This window comes from Gopherus evgoodei, chromosome 14, assembly GCF_007399415.2.
Source record: "Gopherus evgoodei ecotype Sinaloan lineage chromosome 14, rGopEvg1_v1.p, whole genome shotgun sequence".
NCBI lineage: Eukaryota > Metazoa > Chordata > Testudines > Testudinidae > Gopherus > Gopherus evgoodei.
This window is the reverse complement of record NC_044335.1, coordinates 4,472,510-4,491,479: the sequence shown is the minus strand read 5'-3', so window position 1 is coordinate 4,491,479 and position 18,970 is coordinate 4,472,510. Positions and strand designations below refer to the sequence as shown.

General features: G+C 56.3%; 1 protein-coding gene across 8 annotated transcripts in view; it reads right to left on the bottom strand.

Moving 5' to 3' along the window:
* Positions 1–306: 306 nt before the first annotated feature.
* Positions 307–18,970, bottom strand: part of SLC2A4RG (SLC2A4 regulator) — a 43,329-nt gene continuing 24,665 nt past the window's right edge. For 4 of the 8 annotated variants that reach the window (XM_030533818.1, XM_030533826.1, XM_030533824.1 and 1 more), the window contains exons 3-9: positions 10,205–10,314; positions 8,974–9,221; positions 7,596–7,696; positions 6,270–6,552; positions 4,844–4,963; positions 3,342–3,454; positions 307–2,399 (exon numbers count right to left, since the gene is read on the bottom strand). In XM_030533818.1, coding sequence (XP_030389678.1) covers positions 2,288–2,399; positions 3,342–3,454; positions 4,844–4,963; positions 6,270–6,552; positions 7,596–7,696; positions 8,974–9,221; positions 10,205–10,314 — 1,087 coding nt within the window. In that variant the 3' untranslated portion in view covers positions 307–2,287. The remainder of the gene's footprint in view (positions 2,400–3,341; positions 3,455–4,843; positions 4,964–6,269; positions 6,553–7,595; positions 7,697–8,973; positions 9,222–10,204; positions 10,315–18,970) is intronic. The other 4 variants (XM_030533819.1, XM_030533820.1, XM_030533821.1 and 1 more) reach the window with 4 other exon arrangements.

Here is an 18,970-nt window from a genome sequence, read left to right as displayed (position 1 = left end):
CTGCCGCCCCGGGCTGTGCTACAAGTCTCTGCTGGTGCACAAGTTTAAGCAAGAGTGGCCCTTTGGATACCCCCCAAGTCCCACCTATATTGTGGGCATAAGTGGGATTTCAGTGGTCTCCTTAGCACCACTTAACATACTTAAATTAGACACCTGCCTAAGCACCCTGCCGAAGACCATAGCTCTGGAGTATTCCCCCAGCACAGACCGTCCTGCTTAGGCACAAAAAGCAGCAGAGGAGTATTCATTATACATTCATCATAGGGAGCTTTCTCTGTTCAAATCCACCTTAGCCGGGCCACTTGGTGCACAGACAATTGGTTTTGTTTACAAAAAAACCAACAACAACACACATAGAATTGAGCCAGGCTCCAAATACTGAAAAAACAATCTTACAAAATACGGCTTCGTAAACACACGCATACACAGAGACTCTCGTCTTTGCATCCAGCAAATTAATTTTTGAGGGATTATCTCAGACATTAACGACCAAGGCAAATTCCAGTGGACGTTGTCTGGGTTGTTGCACTCAAGACAGCAGGGCAAACAAACAAAAAATGCATGAAGGGAAAACTACATTTCCCAGCAACCAGTGCTGCTTGCTCATAAACAGGGTGTCCAAAGGGGGTAGGGGGGTGATGGGAGAGAGAAAGGATTCTGGGAAATATAGTCCCTACAGAAACAAATCTAGAGACATGCTTTTGGAAAGCAAGATGATGAGGGTTTTCTCACTCTCTCTCTCGTGCCCTGGGAGGGAATATTTAAAATACAACCTTTAATATATTTTATTAAAAAAACACACACACAAAGAAAAGAATAAAGAAAACTCTTTGTGCAGTTTGGCTTAGTGCAAATGGGCGCGTTGACGCAGGCACTTCCGGCCGCTCTCGTTGCCACGGGAGCAGGTTTTTTTTTTCCTTTATAAAAAAAAACAAAAAAAAAAACTTTAATACCTCATCCTGGGTGGACACAAGTCCCCCGTCTCTGCACCCGGGGATCTGGGCTCCGCACGCAGAGGGGTGACAGAACAGGTGTGGCTGGGGGAGGGGCAGGTAGTGAGCCACATTTTCCACGCGGAAAAGGACGGTGAACAGAGGCCACTTTTCCCAGGCACAGCTTATTCGTAGGCATAGTTACTCCCACCACCGCTTTCCCCCCACCCCGTGTCCATTCTGGACACAGAGCTCAAAGATCTGACCATACAAGTGTCTTCAAATGGTTGAGGATCTGTTGCTGTGTCCATCTCACATCCTCGCCCTCCCCCCAATCGAGAATTCCCTGCAGTAGTGGGGGAGATAACACACAGCACCGTCCCCCCTTCCCCCAGGGACGCTGGGTGTTTTAGCCCACCAGAGTCAGGACTCAGGTCAGACATGGCACCTTAAAACCAAGAGAGAAAAAAGAAGGGTAGAAAACTGCTGCTCGGAACCTCGTCACATCCCAGCGGGCTGCAGCAGGAGGTCAAGCTGGGTCCTTTTCTTGGTCTAAAGTCCATTACGGTGGTGAACTGTGGTCGGCGAGATTCCAAAGCAAAAACCAAGAGGGAAAGGAGCTCTGGGCTTCCTGTGCACGTACAGTACCAGGTCCACTCCCCTCCTTTCCCACGGCGCGATACGGAGCTGGCAGCTGATACAGGCCTCCCACTGCCGGATCCCAGCGCACGGACTTCCCTGGCTCGGCCAGATCCCTGAAGGCAGTCAGATGGCAGGAGGAACGTAGTGAAGGAAGAGAAAATAGCTTATTTCCAAAAGACAGTGATCAGAAAAGCTCCGTGCGTACGTGTGCATAAATGTAAAGCTTCCAAGAGACAAGAGCACGACACTGGCGGGGAGGAGACAGGACAAGGCTCCGCAAAAAACCACAAATATAGTGCCAGACGAATGGCTCTCAGGGGCCCAATCCCGGAGGAAACCTGATGTAAGATGGCGTCGGGAGCCGTGTCGCACCAACGGGGGTGGAGACGAGAAATGAGTTTTTCCTTTTCAAGGACAGCCCCTTCCTTTCACCCCTCCCCCCCACGCCTAGAATCGCCGCTCTACAATTCCTCAGAGCAATTGCAGGCCAAGGGGCTCCTTTTTCCTGAGTCCGGGGCAGTTTCCGGCTAGCCACAGCTGAGTCCCTGGGGGCCAGGAGGTGGGGTCGGGGCTCTAAGGCACCTGAAGTGCAAAACGTGCAAGACGGAAGCGTTGACACTGACGCTGACTTTCCAGAGCTCGGAGGTTCCAATGGAGCCAGAGGGGCCTGGGGGCTTGGGCAGCAGGGCCAGGCGTGGGGCGGCGGGGGGCGCTCAGTCGACGAACCTCTGACAAGCTTTCTTCCACCGGCAGGCTGTGCACCACATGTCCCGGTTCTCCATCCCGTACACCTTGCGGCACTTCTTGGCCTCGCCGCGGGGCTTCCTAGGAGAGAAGGGCAGACAGGACCGTCAGAGCGGGGCTCCACCTCGGAGAAGGGAGCGCAAGCAACACCCTCTGTGCGGGAGACAAGGCCCAGCAGGGACAGAGGCCAATGTACTCCCGGGGCGCTGCTGTCCCCTGAGCCAACGGAGCCAAGCCCTCTGGCGGGAGCGGCGTCACCAGGCTCTTGGTGACCCGACGGGGAAGGACCGAATGTGGAGCATTAGCACGAGCCCACTGGCTCCCAGCACAGGGAGCTCCTACCTCTCTAGAAGCATTTAACTGGCACGGTCCTGTCCTGCCGCGAGGTTCCCCTCCCGCCCCAGGCTTCCCTCAGTTGTGCAGTGGGTGAAAGGGGCGGGGGTGAGATCGGGACACGGTTAGCCACCCAGCCTCAGAACGTGATATCTGTTCAGTGGGGTGAGCAGGCTCTGCAAGGCCTCGTCAAGCTGGTGGCTCGTCCTCACATGTCCCATCTCCCCTGTCCCAGAGACGCCGTCACCTAGCACGCTCACGGCACAAGCTGCACGTTAACCTGGTGTCACAATCCCTTGAGCTGCTGGGTCGCCTCCCTGGGCAGCACCTAGCTACACTCCAGACATGGGTCCCTGCACCGGGGCCTCCAGGGACTCCCTCCCCTCCAGGCCTCTTAAGACAAGGCGACTACTGGAGCTGGGGAGGGATCTGGCTCCCAGAGCAGCCCCAGGTGGCCTTTTCTCTCCAGCTGTCTATGGGGCATGGATGAGATTAAATGTTCACACACCTGAAGTGCCCAGCTCTCCTGAGCTCGGCTTCTTCCCAGGCTGGCAGCAGGGCTGGAGGGGATGGCTTAGGTGTCTATGCATCAGGGACAACTTCTCCCTAAAGCCCCAGGTTCCAGCTCCAGGAGGATCAGGTCGGGCTGTGATCCAGCAGGAATGGGCGGTTAGCACTGCCCCAACTTACCTGGTGCCTGCGGCTGGCTTTGGCACAGAGGGGGGCGCCGCGGTGACGGTCGGGTGAGGGATCTGTGGCCGCTTCTCTCCCACGCCAACGGGGCGGAGCGCAGTCAGGCAGCCCTGGGGACGAGACAGCCCACGGTAAGACCCTCCTCTCATAGTCAGCACGCATAGGTCTGGCAGCCACGACCCCACTGGGGCAGAGTGAGCATGGGGGCGAGAGCAGACAGGTCACTGCCGGGCAGCAGCACAGACCTGCACCCACTGGGATCTGCCCTCTGGAGACACTAGCCAATGGGAGGGCAAGGAGCCTTCGGCCCATGGTCCCCACACTCAGACCTGGGAGCCAAGATCTGGGTGGCAGGCACCACAACGCACCCTATGCCCTTCCGCCGGGCACGGCCGAGGAGGCCTCACAGAGCCAGATGGAAGCAGTGATTGTCCATCCATTTCAGCCTATGGCTGATGCCGCAGCTCCCTTGATTCTGCAGGTCTCGCAACCCACACGTGTCCTGCCAAGCGGAAACCTCAGCTGAAGAGGACGGGAATGGAAAGCCAGAGCCACAGAAGTGTTAATGCTTGGGGTGAGGGCGGGGGAACCTGGCTCTGCCCCCAGGGTCAGGAAAAGAAGACCGGTTCCCTTCTTGTGGTTAGGAGAAAATCACCTCCACCCGTTTCATGGCCTAGTGGTTAGAGCAGGGCCCTAGTTCTGCCACAGACTGTGCGAGCATGTGCAACTCATGGCCCCTCTGTGCCTCAGTTTCCCCATATGTAAAAGGAAAACACCACCCGACCTCACACAGGGCGCAGGCAGTTTAGCACGCGTGTGTGAAGTGTGCTGCAGTCCCTAGGCAGGAGGCACCAGGTAAGCCCAAACATTGTAACCAAAGATCCAGGAATACAGGGAACTTTTCTCCCGAGGACCATTTCACAGCCCAAAGTTTTCCACTTTTCACATCACACCCTGCAAGGCAGAAGCTGTAGCGTGGAAGCCGAGTCCTGCTGGCTGAATGCAGTATTCTGCAGTCTCTGCTCTAGAATATGATGGTTCTAAATGCAACCGGGTCCCAATTTCATGCAAAACCAGCCCAGGTTCAAGCCAAAAACACCCTGTCAAAGGCCACAGGCTTGTTGTGAAACAGGACTTGTTTGCAAAATGGAGACAAGATAGATGCAAACCCCTGCAGCGCACGACATTCCAGATCAGACACCCGCCTGCATGACACATGCACTTCCACTGTACGTCTGCCGAATTCTAGCCAGGAAATTGCTCTGTGCCTCCCTCCTTTGCCTCTGATGGACTTGGAGCATCCCTCCTTTCAGAAAGCGTGTCGTGCTTGGCAGCTCTGACGCAGGGACCATAGGCCGGACAGGCTTGGGGAATGACCTGTGCTATTTTAGTGCAGCCGCATGTCCCATTAAGGTAACGGTACGGGCCATTCTAGGAATCCGGCTGCCTTTCTCCTACCAGCCAAAACAGCGGGGGGGGGGGACTGTCTGGTTACTCACCGGGGACCCTTTAAAAACAACTGGTGACTGTGGCGCTGGGGGTGGCTGCCAGGAGATGCTGAAGCCCATCCCGCCAGGCAGGGTTTTCGAAGCAGCTGAGATGCTGACGGGAGCCATCGCCTGAAAGCCACAAACGTAACCAGGAGAGGATGAGACACATCTGGGCATGTGGCCGGGGGGGGGGGGGGGGCGGCGAGGAGAGCTGGGAAGGGAGCTGGCCCTCGTCGCCCCAAAGGCGACAAGCTGCGGGTCAGTGGCGCAAAACCTGGCAAGACCTCCCAGGCGTGGGGCTCAGCTCCGGCTAACCCAGCACTATGCCCACACTGCCCAGAGGGGGCAGGGCTCTGGACAGGCCTGACAGACAGCATCAGTGCTGAGAAATGTCACAGGCATCTGAACAAGGGCCCGCACCTGCCCATCCGGCGGGCGGGCTCTGCCCAGCTGGGCAGGGCCACCACTTCATCCGAACGCTCCAGCGAACGGGGTGGGGGCAGGAGAGATGAGCAGAGGGAGTCCAAGTCCAGCACGGTTTGGGCATTAAAAACACTCTCAGAACCTTCCTGCCATGGGATGTTTCGGCTCCCAGGTCTGTGTGGGGCTCAGGGGCTGCCCGTTCACTCCAGTGTCCTGCCTCCCACTAGCCCATGCCACACACTTGAGAGCCCCCCAAATACCACCCAGGGTGGGCAAGGAGGGACCATCCCCAAAGCTCAGCCGCTGAGCAATTTCTGCCCCAAACACAAGGCGCGATAGGCCTTGATCATTTCTACCCTGCAACTGCAGCTGCTGCTTTTGTCTTCCCTGAAACTTCCCAGATCTTCAGTCAGCCTCAAGCTGGACTCTGACTTCACCCATGTTTCCACACGTGCCCCTGGCTGCGCCTGCAAAAGCATCCAGGCCCCCACCTGGTGCATCCAGATCAGACAGCCGGGCTCCAACTGCCTGACACACACACACAAAACTGGAGCAAACACGCTTCTGGGAGCACTGCCAGCATGGGAGCAAAGATCAGAGGCTAGACTGAGCCTTTGTCCACCAAGGCAAACCTGCCTCCTGCGGCAATGAGTTCCACAGGCTCGCTGCAGCACCCTGCGTAACACAAGCTTTTCCCTCCCAAAATGGAGACATGGTGGGGGCCATGCTCCAAAGGCCCCTCCTATACCCCAGCCACTGCCTCCTTCCACAAGAACCATCTGGGAGCCTGGTTTGAAAATGTTTGCTGCGCAGTCTCAGGCTGCAGCATGGCCAGTGCAGGGAAGCTGCACCCTATTCTAGGGACACTTGGCAGGGCCGACGCAGGAGACGTCAATGGATTCACCCTGGGCTGAGCCCAGGATGGTTTCAGCTCAGGGACCGAGGGGCCCACATGTCCCAGCATGCATTACTCCACCATCTGTGTCCCTCTTCCCCACCAATGCGGTCTCACCTGCTTTTCCACATGGCCCACCTGATAGGCGTGGTCCGTGTGGACATGGCACAGGTTTGTTGGAGCTGAATGACTCAGAGGAGACTCTACAGAGTCCTCGGGCTTCACCAGCATCGGTGGGGTTCGTTGCACCTCCACGACGGGGAAGGCCGGAGGCACTGAAGAGGTGGGCGAGACGGGGGTCAGGCTGGACAGCCCATCTGTCAGGGAGTCCACGTTGACATCCAGCTCCGTATAGTAAAAATCTTCCTCACCGTCGCTCTGATCCAGGTCGGCTTTCCGGCTGCACAGGGAAAGCAGAGTCAGGCGCTGGAGCCATTTCCAGCCCTGACCCAGCCATGGGGGCAAGGCCAAGGGGTCTGCCTATCTCCTGGGAGCATCCCACATGCAGTTGTGCTGAGTGATCACAGACCTGGAGGGGTCTGCTGCTGTCCACTAGCCAGGCATTGTGAGACACAGCCCAGGAGGCACAGCGGTCCCAGGCTGCACCAGGGGATCCTGTCACAGTGGCGCAGTGAGCAGGGTGCAATACGCAGCTTGTTGTACTGCACAAGATTTGCACTTCATACACTGGTGTAAAGATTTTAAGAGAGGCTTTAAGAGTGGTGGCTAAGGACAGTCAGGAGGAGTCTATCGGTTTGTTATTTGTTGTTTGCTTATTTCGGGAAAGGGAAATGAGGATGGAAAACGAGTGCAAGCAGTGAAGCTATTGCAATGTTGGAGCTTTTTAGACTGCAGGCTGCAGAAAAAGAACGAGAACACCAGAGAATCTGGGTACTAAAGAAACTGGCCATGGAGGAGAAGGAAAGAGCAAAGAGAGAAAATGCAAACTGGACCTGCTAGAGAAGCAGAACCAGAAACCACCGACCCCAATCATTCCCATCACTCCAAACACCCACAACTGAGACCACCTTTGGCCTTCGTACAACAAGGACCCTGCTAGCTGCGGCACACCTATCCAACAATGCTGGAACGCCAGAGGGATTCCACGCCCAGCTCACCCCACTGATAAGGGCTGGGAGGGGATCACTCAGTGATCTCTCGGGCTGATTAAGGGAAGGGATGGAGCGGATGGACTCCAAGACAGGAGGCTGCAATGCAAGGCTTTCTGAATGGCAGACGTGAAGGCAGGATGGGGGCAGGCGAGGAAAGAAGAAGTAACCTGGAAGCAACCAAATATGAATGCAAGAGACGTGAGGGAAAAAATTGGGGGAGGAGCTTTGGCAGAGCCTGCCATGCCCATAGGACATAATTCCTTCCTTCCCGGCTCTCCTCTTGCTGGTACCGCCCGGAGCACTGCAGGACCCAGCGCACCCTCACACCTACCCAAGGTGGACGGTTCGGATGTGCTTCTGCATCCCCGAGGAGCTGCTCAGAACCTTGCCACAGCTTTTCCACAAGCACTTGAACATCACCTTAGTGGAGTTCTTGGGGAGGAGAGGGAGAAAGACAATGAATGAGGACCACGGCTCCCACTTGGGCCCCAGGCAGCCCCGCTCCCCGGGACTCAGACCCCCACCTGGAAAGGGGGCCAAGGCTCTTACTCCCACAGGCTGGGCTGAGTGTGCGTGGGGAGGGAATGTGGTCCAGTGGTTGGAGCAGGGAACAGTGAGAACTGCCCCTGTCACCAGGTCTCTCTGACTTGGTGGAGCTCCTGAACCGCTTCCCCAATATAATGTAAGTACAGTTATGCTCCCCTCTCTGGGGGGAGTTTGGGACATTATCTCCTGTCTTAAAGCAGCTGGGGCGCCCAGAGGAAAGGTGTGGGCAGGGCTTAATTTGTAATGAAAGACGTGCCAGGGCTCAAGTAATTTTTTTACGTTCATAACTGATGCTGCAAGCCCAAAGGTGCCGGGGGGGGGCTCGGAACTGCCAGGCCCAGTGGTGCCGGGGGGGGGGGGGGGCCACGGGACTGCCAGGCCCAGAGGTGCCGGGGCTATGAGCTGGCATAAATTAAGCACTGGTGCTAGAAGTGGGGCTGCGGTGGGGAAAGCCCTGCTCCCTGCAGGGACACAGTTCAAACTGCTCCAACTTCCTGTTCGCTCCCACCTGCCATGCAGGGCACTGGATTCTGAAGTTCTATTACAGGCTTGGCTGGAGAGTCAGAGTCAACAGCCCCTTGCTGGTACCGTAATTCAGCCCCCACCGGGAGCGCCCCTCGGCCCTGCAACCCGCTTCCCAAGCCCGTCCCCAAAAGCGAGTCCGGTCAGCCTTTAAAGGCACAGCACAATGCCCAGCTCTCCTCCCCAGCCTGGCAGGGAGGACGTGTGGACGAGGAGCAGAGTAGGAGCAAGTTGATTATTTGGGGGAGGAGACGAGCCTTTGTCTCCTGCCTATAGAGAGGCCCCTTTCTTGTCATTTCAGTTAGTCTGCCTCATCCTCATCCCTGCTCCAGCCCCGCCCCCAGCCACGGCCCCCGCCACGGCTCTGCTCCCAGCCCCGCCCCCAGCCTTAGCCCCCTTACCCCTGTCCATGCCCTCCTCACCCCTCCCCTGAGCCATGGCCCCATTCCCAGCCTGGTTCCCAGGGTGCGGCACAGACAGGGGCAAGAGGGATGTGACCGTGAAAAGTTTGGGGACCACTGTTCCGCTGGACCCCAGGGACTCTCCCCACAACCACCTTCCTCACTGCGCTGCTTTTGGACCAGCCCTGCAGCCTGAGCAACCCCATGCAGCCCCACTGTTCCAGCTCCCGTCCTCCGCACCTTCCTCTTCCTGGGAATGGGGTCTCCGAAGAGGAAGTGGGTCGCTTCAGTCTCCTCGATGCTGTCGTCCAGCTGGGGGGCCGGCAGGAAGCTCTTGGCCACGTCGGTGGATAGCGGCGGCGACGGGGTGGAAGGCGTGGAGCGGTCGCTTGGCAGGTCCCAGTTCCAGTCCCCGCTGTTGTTGCTGCTGCTGCTGTAGCTGGAGGACATGGCAGGACCCTCCTTCCAGGCCTCGCAGCTGGGCTCTGCTGTGGGGGGAGAGGAATTCAATCGCCCACTGGTCACGGGGGCGGGGGTCAGCCCCAGGACATGCCGACGTCAGCCCCTTCCAGTGCTCTGGCAGATAAAGCACCTTCTGAGCAGAGCTCTGGGAATCCCACAGGCAGAGCCAGCCCAGGGGGCATCCGGGTGGACCTCCTGGGCAGCAAGCGCTGTGCCCAGCCTGAGCTTTCACGCGCCAGCAGGGCAGGTTTCTCCACCGGCACAACTCCAGCAGCAGAGGCAGGTAGGTTTGTCTGCTCCCGCAAGTGGGCTTTTTACATCAGGGGCTGTTGTGCTTGATGGGAACCTCAAGCCACAAAGGCCTCAATTCACCACCCCCCACCTCCACCCTTTGTTACATGTGGCGTGGTGACGTGGGGAGGTCCCAGAGCCCTGGCCAGGAGCACTGCCTTCAGCGGCAGTTCCTATAGTGCCTATGCCTATAGTGCCCTTCATTAGCAGACCTCAGAGCACATGACAAAGAGGCCAGTATCGGTATCCCCATGTAACAAATGGGGAAACTGAGGCAGAGGGAGGGCAGTGACTTGTCCAAGATCACCCAGCAGGCCAGTGGCTGAGCCAGGAACAGAACTTGCGTCTCCTGAGTCCAGTGCTCTTGGGTTAGGCCACGCTGCCTCCCATTATTAAGCCAATCTCCACTGGAGACGAGGATGAGATTTCATGTGGGCGGGGGGGGGAGGGACGGGCGCAGATTATCGCCTATCTGCTGCGGCAGGGTTCTTACACCTTCCTCCGAAGCATCTGTCCCTGGGACACAGACTAGATGGACCTCAGGGTCGACCCAGTCTGCCAGTTCCTAAGCTCCTACAAGGGGACTCGGGGCCCTGAATTCCGCTCCTGGCTCTGGAGGAATTCCCTATGTCATGCAGGATTTACACAGACGTAACCAAGAACAGCACACGGCCTGACACCCCCGTTAGCATCTCAGGGCTTAGCATCCCATTGGTACCTGGGCTGAGAGTGCCAGGCGGGTTGCCAAGCACTAGAGGACTAGTGGACAGGCTGGTGAGAACTGCGGCTGCCATGACCTCGTCTATCCCCGCCTTGCCCGACAGCTTTCTGAAAGACAGACAGAAAACGGAGAACACAGCGGTTAGATCCAGCTTAGAAATTCTCTGGCTGTAACTCCACCAAGCACGCCAGAGCAGCAGCAGGGCAAGCAGATGTCCACACGCCACTCTGACATCTGGCCCCAGCCCCGGGGCGAGAAGAACCGACGAACAGTCCACCAAGAAGCCTGCTGAGACACCCCATCAGGGCAGACACTCATCTGCAGGCCCCTCCTAACACCATTCCCACAGGCCACTGCGCGCCCATCACCTGGCAACCATCTCCAGTCGCTGCTGGCTGAACCAGCCATCCGGAGGGCAAAGGCGCCTTACACCCCATTTGATTCCCACTCCCAATCCAGGCTTCTGTGGTTCCCACTAGCAACACGCAGGGGACGGGCTGAGATTGTGACTCCCACATTCATTCAGAGAAGAATGAGGGGGGGGGGGATTTGATAGCTGCTTTCAACCACCTGAAAGGGGGTTTCAAAGGGGATGGAGCTGGGCTGTTCTCAGTGGTGGCAGATGACAGAACAAGGAGCAATGGTCTCAAGTTGCAGCGGGGGAGGTTTAGGTTGGATATTAGGAAAAACTTTTCCATGAGGAGGGTGGTGAAGCACTGGAATGGGTTCCCTAGGGAGGTGTGGAATCTCCTTCCTTAGAGGTTTTTAAGGTCAGGCTTGACAAAGCCCTGGCTGGGATGATTTAGTTGGGAATTGGCCCTGCTTTGAGCAGGGGGTTGGACTAGATACCTCCTGAGGTCCCTTCCAACCCTGACATTCTATGGTTCTGCTTCAGGTCTTTTTAAGCCAACACCAGCCACGCAGGCTGGATCGTATCATACCCTGAAGAGCCACTTTGGGCGGGGGGCTCCCACCCAACCCTCTCGCTGACACCCCTCCCTCCTGCTGAAGGCATGGCTCATTCCCTTCGCGTGGCCTACCCCAAACCCAGTGCTCTAGGCTCCAGAGCGGTCACCCCGGGGGCAGGGCTGCTCTCAGCACCCTGTCTGCCCTGGCTGTCATGAGCCGGCTCTAAACCTGCCCAGGGCAGCAAAACCAAGGCCACTGCCTTGGCACGTCATCCTCTGCACCTGGGTACAGACACCAGTGTTTACACATGCACACAGAGAGGAGAGACAGCTGCCACCGGAGGGGATAGCCTGCAGCCAGGAAGGCGCATCTATGAGCCACTAACAGAAAAGCAAAGGGACGAAAGAAGAGTCCCAAGTCAACTGGATTCCTGCAGCCAACAGGCTTCCAATGCACAGGCTGTCTCCCCCCATGCTGCCCTCTGACACCTCTGAACCAAGCAGAGTGTTACACTGAGAACCGGCGCCCGGGCACACTGCCCCGCTGGCAGACCAGCTGCTGGAGCGTCTCCCCAAGCCTGAGATGAGCATGGCAGCAGGAGGACAAGGAGCGACTGCTCAGCCCTCTAAGGAAGGGTCTAGCTCGCTGGACAGCACAGAATAGCAAAGTGTACCCCAAGTTGCAAGCCAGCCTTGTGGCGTGACCAGCTGCCGTGTGGCAGGGGCGACCACAGGCTTGTGCATCCTGGGCTGGCAGGAGCTGAGGTGCCCTGGAGGAAGAACAGTGCCTGTACGATACTTTGGGAAGCCCCCCCCACCCCCCCAGCAGGGTGGCTGCCTTAGGGTGCAGGACGGGGGAACCAAAGATAGTCTGGCAGTGAGCAAAGCGCGTTCTCCGATCACTGGCAGGTAAACAGTGGAAAGAAGGGAAAGGAAGAGAAGTGAGCCCTAATGCAACGAGGGGTGTCACAGGCAACTGCAGGGCGAGAGAAACCCCCAGCACCAGCCTGCCCCCACCCCCTGCGCCCCTCAGCGGCTGCAGTCCCTTTAAAAGCCAGCATGATTCACCCTCTCCCTCCCCCCAGTCTGCACCACGTGATCCACCAGACCCAGGCAGCAGCCCAGAGCTGGGGAGCGGGGGGGGATTGCGCACAGGGCCTCTGACTGCCAAGCGCTTTATCTGGGTCAATGTCTAACCGAGAAAACCACGGGCGGGGGCTGGCCATGCCGAATGAGCAGAGAGGGGGAGAGAGTCTCCAGGTTGGGGACGGGAGCGAGGGCTTTTGGCTCTGCATGTTCAGTGAGGGCAGGGGAGCAGCATCTCGAGAGAGGCTGTAAGGGGGGAAATCGCTCCCTTCTGGGGTCACTTAAAACACCTGGTTCTCCTCTGTGCATGATAATACTCTGCTAGCCAACGAATTATCCCCACAACTCCCCTCCTCAGCTTAGGCAGGCAGCCATCCTCCTCCCCTCTAGATGGGGAAACTAAGGCACAGAGGGATTAAGTGACTTGCCCAAGGAGAGACAATGAGCCAGTGGCAGAGCCTGGATGAAGGAGCCCTGGTGCTGGATCACCCCCCACCCCCACCCATGGGCTAACAGCCCAGTGCTGGCTTGGCAAGTCTACTCTGCTCCCCAAGGGCCTGCAAACACTGGCTCTCTGTGAAGGGACAAGTGGTTCTCAGCCCAGAGACGGGAGGCTGGCAGGGCCTGCTGAGCTCCAGGCAGCAAGGCTGGGTCATGGGCTCTAGGTGCAAGCCAGCAACCCCTGCCAGGCATCACCAGCTGAGAGCCAGAAGCGGCATCGTGGGGTGACAGAGCAGCTGGAGCACTCTGGCTTCTGCTTTTCTAGGGGTGGAGAAGTAATGCACAGGCCCTGTGTACATCGCACATGGGACAGAACACAACGTACGACAAAACAAAGCATTCGGCCTGCAGTGGCGTTTCCCATCCCGTGGGGCTAGCTCCTCACTCTGGGCACTGTGACTTGGCCCACAGGATTTGCTGCACTGCTCAGGTTTGGCCCATCCCTTATGACTGGGAGATGGCCACGCCAAATCTGAACAAGTGGGGACCCAAGACACAGGGTCAAATTCTTATTTGCTCTAAGTTCGGCCTGGCCACCCTTCTGTCATTGTGAGGGATGGGCAGCAGGGCCAACCCTGACCTTGCCCCAGGTCACAACCAAGCTGGGCCCAGCTCGCTGGGACAGGAGGGGCAGGGCAGGCTTACCATGGAAGAGGCAGGCAAGTGGGGGGAAGGGAATAGAGATAGGGCAATGGGGCATCAAGGGAGGAGTCCCTGGAGCTATTGAGGGGACTGAAGAAGGAAGCAGTTGGGGCTGGGACAATCCATGGAGTTTGTCTTACTGAGTGGGGTTGGAGAAGAGGAGGTTACAGGGGGGCTGCAGTACTGGGTATATTGCAAGGGGAGAAGTCTAAGGAGCTGTCCAGGCTATTTTGGGGTGGCTAACTGTTGTGGGGACTGGTGAGTGCCTCAAAGCATGAAATAATGCCTTATCAACGAATGTGTATAGATCCTAGGTTATCTGTACCACAGAGACAGGCACTGGATGTATTTTATTAGCATAAAAAAATACAGCAACATTTTAATGGCTAAAACAAAACAACTAAATTTCCAAAAAATAAAACGAAAATTAAATCTCACACTCTGAAGCCAAGCGCTTTCTGCTGGAGATAGCATCTCCTGCTGGTCAGCATCTCCCTTCCCTGTCATTCTTCAGCCCAGGAGGTCACCCTGCAGCTCTGACACTCCTCAGCTTTGTATGGCTTCAGGCCATCTCAGACATAGGTCAGCACGTAGGGTTCCCTCCCCCAGCCTGCGACTGTCACCTGCTCTCTCTATACCAGCTCTCTGCCTACGAGGGGATCGGACTCCTTTGGCAGAGTGGGGTAGAATCCACAATCCAACACAATTCCGTAGACACACACTGCCTCCCTGACTTGTGTCCAGAGACGCTGGTTTGTTCCTGCGCTCCAGAGGAGAGCCCTGAGCCCATGCCGCCTGGCTGAGCATGCTGCTGACTGCCTTCTCAGCACTTGGCCGAGGGCATGACCCCAGGACCCCCCACACCCCTGCCCACTTCCCTGGGCCCTCAGCTTCTGGGGGGAAAACAGCTTGTGGAAATAACACACACACAAAAACCCAAACTCCACAGCCCACCCTCCCTCCGTCTCCCAGTAATGAATGTCCTATAAACCCACTCCAAGAGCAGGAGTTGGCCAGACTGATGTATCTATAGCACGCGTAGGCGAGTAGAATTTCTTGTGTAGTTCTTTCTGTGCCAAATGTTGCACTCCCTCGCTCGGCTCCCCACAAGCCCCTCACCCTGTGGACTCCTTCCGAATTCCAGCAAGGAGCTCCAGGCGGGATTGATCCCTGGGGTGTAACTATTTATCCGCCCCATCTTGTGGCTTCCCCACATCAGAGGGAGCAGCCATCTTTGGTACACACCAGCAACCACGCTGGAGCACAGCGTGTCAGCACAAACTACCAGGATCAACCTTGCCTTTGGCTTCAGTGGCTTAGCTTTCCTAGCCTTCAACTCCAAGGGAGAGAGCATTTTCCCAGCACCCTGATGCCTAACCCCATTAAACCACATTTTCACAGCCCTCCACTACCCCCAGAAGCCACTTCTTCTCCCGATTCATGCACGAGGCTTACACCAGAGCATTGTCGTCCTAGCATGCAAAGAGGGCCTAGAGTCTGAGTTAAGGTCAGCAGAGACCACCTGATCATCAAGGCCGACCCCTGCCCATTACAGTGCACTGAGCCTAATAACCAGGAGTACTCTAGAGTATAACATCCCCCCAGAAACAAAACATCATGTGCCACTGGAGGGCAGAGGTGCACCAATGGCTCAGGCCCTGCAATGGCAGGGAATGGATTTGCTCAGACACTTGCCCAAATGGTCTGGGTGTATCTCTGGAGACTGACTAGGAGACAAAGCTGCCGGAATTGTGATGTCCCACCTGCTGGATCCCTGTGACCATCTGCTAAGCTTTGATATCCTTGGCCTTCAGATGGTATCCGTCTGGCTAGCCATTGCCTTCCCTGTGCCACAGGTTAACATGGCCCAGACAGGCACAGCATTCTTGTCTCCCTGCGAGACCTGCGTCATTCCACTACTCCACCTGCTGCCACGAAGGGAGTAGATGGAGAGCACAAAATCCACTGAACTAGCAGTGTTTCCACCCAGCTCTTCAGAGCCGGTACCGGCCTCCAGCAGGTCTGGGATTTAGAGTCTGAGTGCAGAGAGCGGGGCGCTGGCGTGCAAGAGGCACTGACACTCCATTAACATTCTAGGCTTCACCAAGCCCACCACACCCCACCCACTCCCTCAAACCCGGTGCACAAATATAAACATTCAACGCTGGCTGCTGCACGGCCTGGACGAGCACGTAACCCACATGACACAGACAAACCCAGCAGGGTCCCATCTCCCTCCCTGAGTGCCGGAATCAGCTCCAGCTCCTGGCAGCGAAGCAGAGCTCGGCTTTCCCAGCCAAAGAGACGGCCTCGATTGTGCAATCACCACACTGGCCTTACATTTGCACACCTGCCCTTCCTCAGCCTGCAACTGGCCCCAGAGCCAGTGTTTGGCAATTTGACTTTGTGCAGGGAGCAACACTGCTTTGTCCTCCTGCTGCAGGAAGTCGGAGGGGTACACTGGAGCCTGGGAGGGGGCATTCTGCCTGACACATGAAGGCATGAATCAGGGGAGGAATGAGAGAAGTCACCATTCCCCAGCCCCTTCCCACCAGGCACACACCCCACCTCCCCCTGCACCAATGACGGCCAGCAGTTTAAATGAACATGGTGGTCAATGAATCATTCCCCAGGGCAGGGGACTGCTTTACCGGGGGTGGGGGAGGAGGGTGTCTGTGGTGACTGGATGGCACACTGCCAGGCCAGCCAATTGTGGCAGCAAAAATAGCAAGAGAGATGGGCAGCTTCTCCTAAAGAGCTACTTTAAAATGGTTTCTTCCTGTCTTTAAATAAACCAGAGGGGGAGGAGGGAAGAGAGCAGGGGGAAGAGGAGGAACGAAGAGCCAGCAAGACAAACGAAAATCTTTTACTGCGTGTCATGCCAAGACAAGAACGAGAAGCCCTTCGCTCAGGGGCCTGAATCTGGTTCCTTGGGAAGCACAATCACAAAGCTGCACTGAATCCACTGCTCGGCCATACGTCTGGAGCGCAGGACAGGACAGACCCGAGGGAAGAGACTTGGAGAGCCGGAGCCTCCAAGGTTTGTTATTTTCTATATCCCCCGGTGAATGCAGAGCTCCTGAGACACCCCAGAGCCCCACAAGCTGCAGCCCCATCTATACAAAGCTTTCCCCTCCATGCAGGATCCCTGCATGCTGCGGATTCATATAGCAGCTTTGCCTGTTTGAGACACTTGGCTTCACAGCAGCCCTGCCAGCCAGTGGCACTCATTTGCAGTGACAGCTGCACGCTGGCCCCACTGGCACTCAGAACCAGGGCTGCAGACAGAGGGCAAGGCTTACCCAGCAGCTCCTCCTCCCAGAGGCCATGAGCAGGCAGCCAAGGGTCCCCTCCCCTTCTCATTGCCCCCTGCAGCAAAGCACAGCAGGAAAGGCTAGAGGGGCAGCTAGTCAGCAGTGCTGAGTCCTGCACTGCAGCACACGCCACTCCTCGGAGGCAGCTGTGATGTTAGGGAGGCCAGGCCATAGCAGGGGACAGAGACATTCAGGGAAAGGAAGGACAGAGGAAATGGGTATGAAACTGGCCAATGGGGGCAGTGGGCTGGAGGAAGAGAGCAACAGGGATAGTCTTGGGGCTCCTGCGCAGGCCAGGACTCTCCCTAGCCCAACTCACGGCAGTGTGAGGAACAGTGCAGCATTTTCTGCTCCTGGGTTAATATTTAGCAGGATTGCTCTGGTTTCCCAATCCCCAACGTTTGCCAGAGCGCTGCCAAGTGTGCACAGAGTTTGCTGCTGCCTGCCATCCTGTCCCTCCCACAGCACCGCCTCCAGGGTGTCATCGGTCTAGTGCTCTGCAGCCGGGAACTGGACGCACACGGGCACGCTAGGCACTCGCAGGGAGAAAGGAGAGCACTGGGAAGATTTACAGCAACCCATCTCAATCCCCTTACTAATCCCCTGGTCCCATCTCCACTCAGTCCATTGCAGGATCCCATTCAGGAACCTAGGGGATCTGGGCAGGGGCAGACAGTGGATGCTGGAACAGCATGAAGACACTGCAGCTACCCATAATCCAAGTGTTCCTTATGTGGGACACTGGTAGACCTTTCTGCTCAACCGAGGGTTTTCACCCGCTGCCTGTTATCCTCATATGTAAGTACGGAGCATCCGTGCTGCTGTCCCCGGCAGGCCAGCTGGGAATCTGACCTCAAATCCATGCCATCAGGTCATGAAAAGTGATACAACTCAGCTCTCAGGATCATGGCAGCCCCCATTCATGTGACTCCCCATCCCACCCTCCATCAGTGGTTTCCACACGAGCAAGGCCCGGATACCAATGCCTGGGAAGCACCTTGGGAGGTTTGAATAGAATCTCTCCTACCCAAGAGTTCCTAGTGCCAAGAGCAAAGAGCATCTTCTGTTAGTTCAAGCCTCTCTCTTTCCACCATCACCTCAGCCAACAGCAAGATGGATGGGAGAGGCCTGGGAAGAGATTTATGGCCTCTCTGGAACACTGCTGGGAACACACAAGCATGGCATTGAGAGTCCCAAAGCCAGCGCTCTGGGCTCATGTTGCCAGTGCCCCACATTCACCGAGCAGATGTGCAGGCCATTAGAGGGGAGAATCTGACCAGACAGAGCATCACGTTGGAACAGGATTAATGGTTTAACCACAGAATTGTGCAATGCTACCGACTGGATTGGGGAGCAGTTGGATGGTGGTGCTGCAGCTGCAGGGAGCTTGGCGGGGGAGAGAAAAGTTTGCATGATAGAGCTCCATCGCATATCTTTGGCTAAACAGAACAAGCGTAGGAAGATACCACTCGTGTTTAGCTGTTTCGAGCCCAGCTCACAGTTACTGGCTGGGGCAAAGGGATACAGCTATATACAGAGTCTACTCAGAGGTCAATCTTAGCCAGTCCAAAAATAAACTAGAGACCATTTTAATCAAATATACAACAGCCAGTGGTTTCCTGGTAGGCATCTCAAGCTAAACAGCATATGCCTGGTGCAGTACGAGGAGGGGTAACCTACCTGCACACACCAGAAGAAATAGTGTGAGAGACTCAGTAGGAGACACTCTTCAATTATAGTTGGTAAGAACCCTCTTTCAGCTGAGACTTAAAAAACGAAGTCCTGAGCATTTGTGGCCGTATGAGATCCAAAGGATACCCCTCTGCACCATTCCAACTCTAGCAATCACAATCCCCCTGCAGTGTCGACAGATTCAGCATCTGCCTTTTCTATTTCTTAGTGACGCTGGGTGCTGTTGAACTGTTACTATAGTTCACATCAGAGGTGGCTGCACTTAAGTGGTGGGTAAGCCCTTCTCTCTCCACTGAAGAACTCACAGTTCAGGGCACTCAACCATTTCAGCACCCCTAAACACAGCATCCTGCTCATTCAGATTCCCCCTATGAGCCATACCCTGCAAGTAGTTTACTTTTGACTAGGACTGTCTGAAGCCAGAAAAAGACTGAAAATTCAAGGCAGAAAGAGTCTTTGGTAAAAAATAATAAAAACACCCTCTTCTGCACTGATGCGTTCACTGGCTGCACCCCAGAGACGGCTGCATTTTAACAGTCATGTCAGCATGTGAAGTGCTTTGGGGTGAAGTGGATTGGATACCTGCACGGCCACGATTAAACAGTAACCAAGTCTGAAAA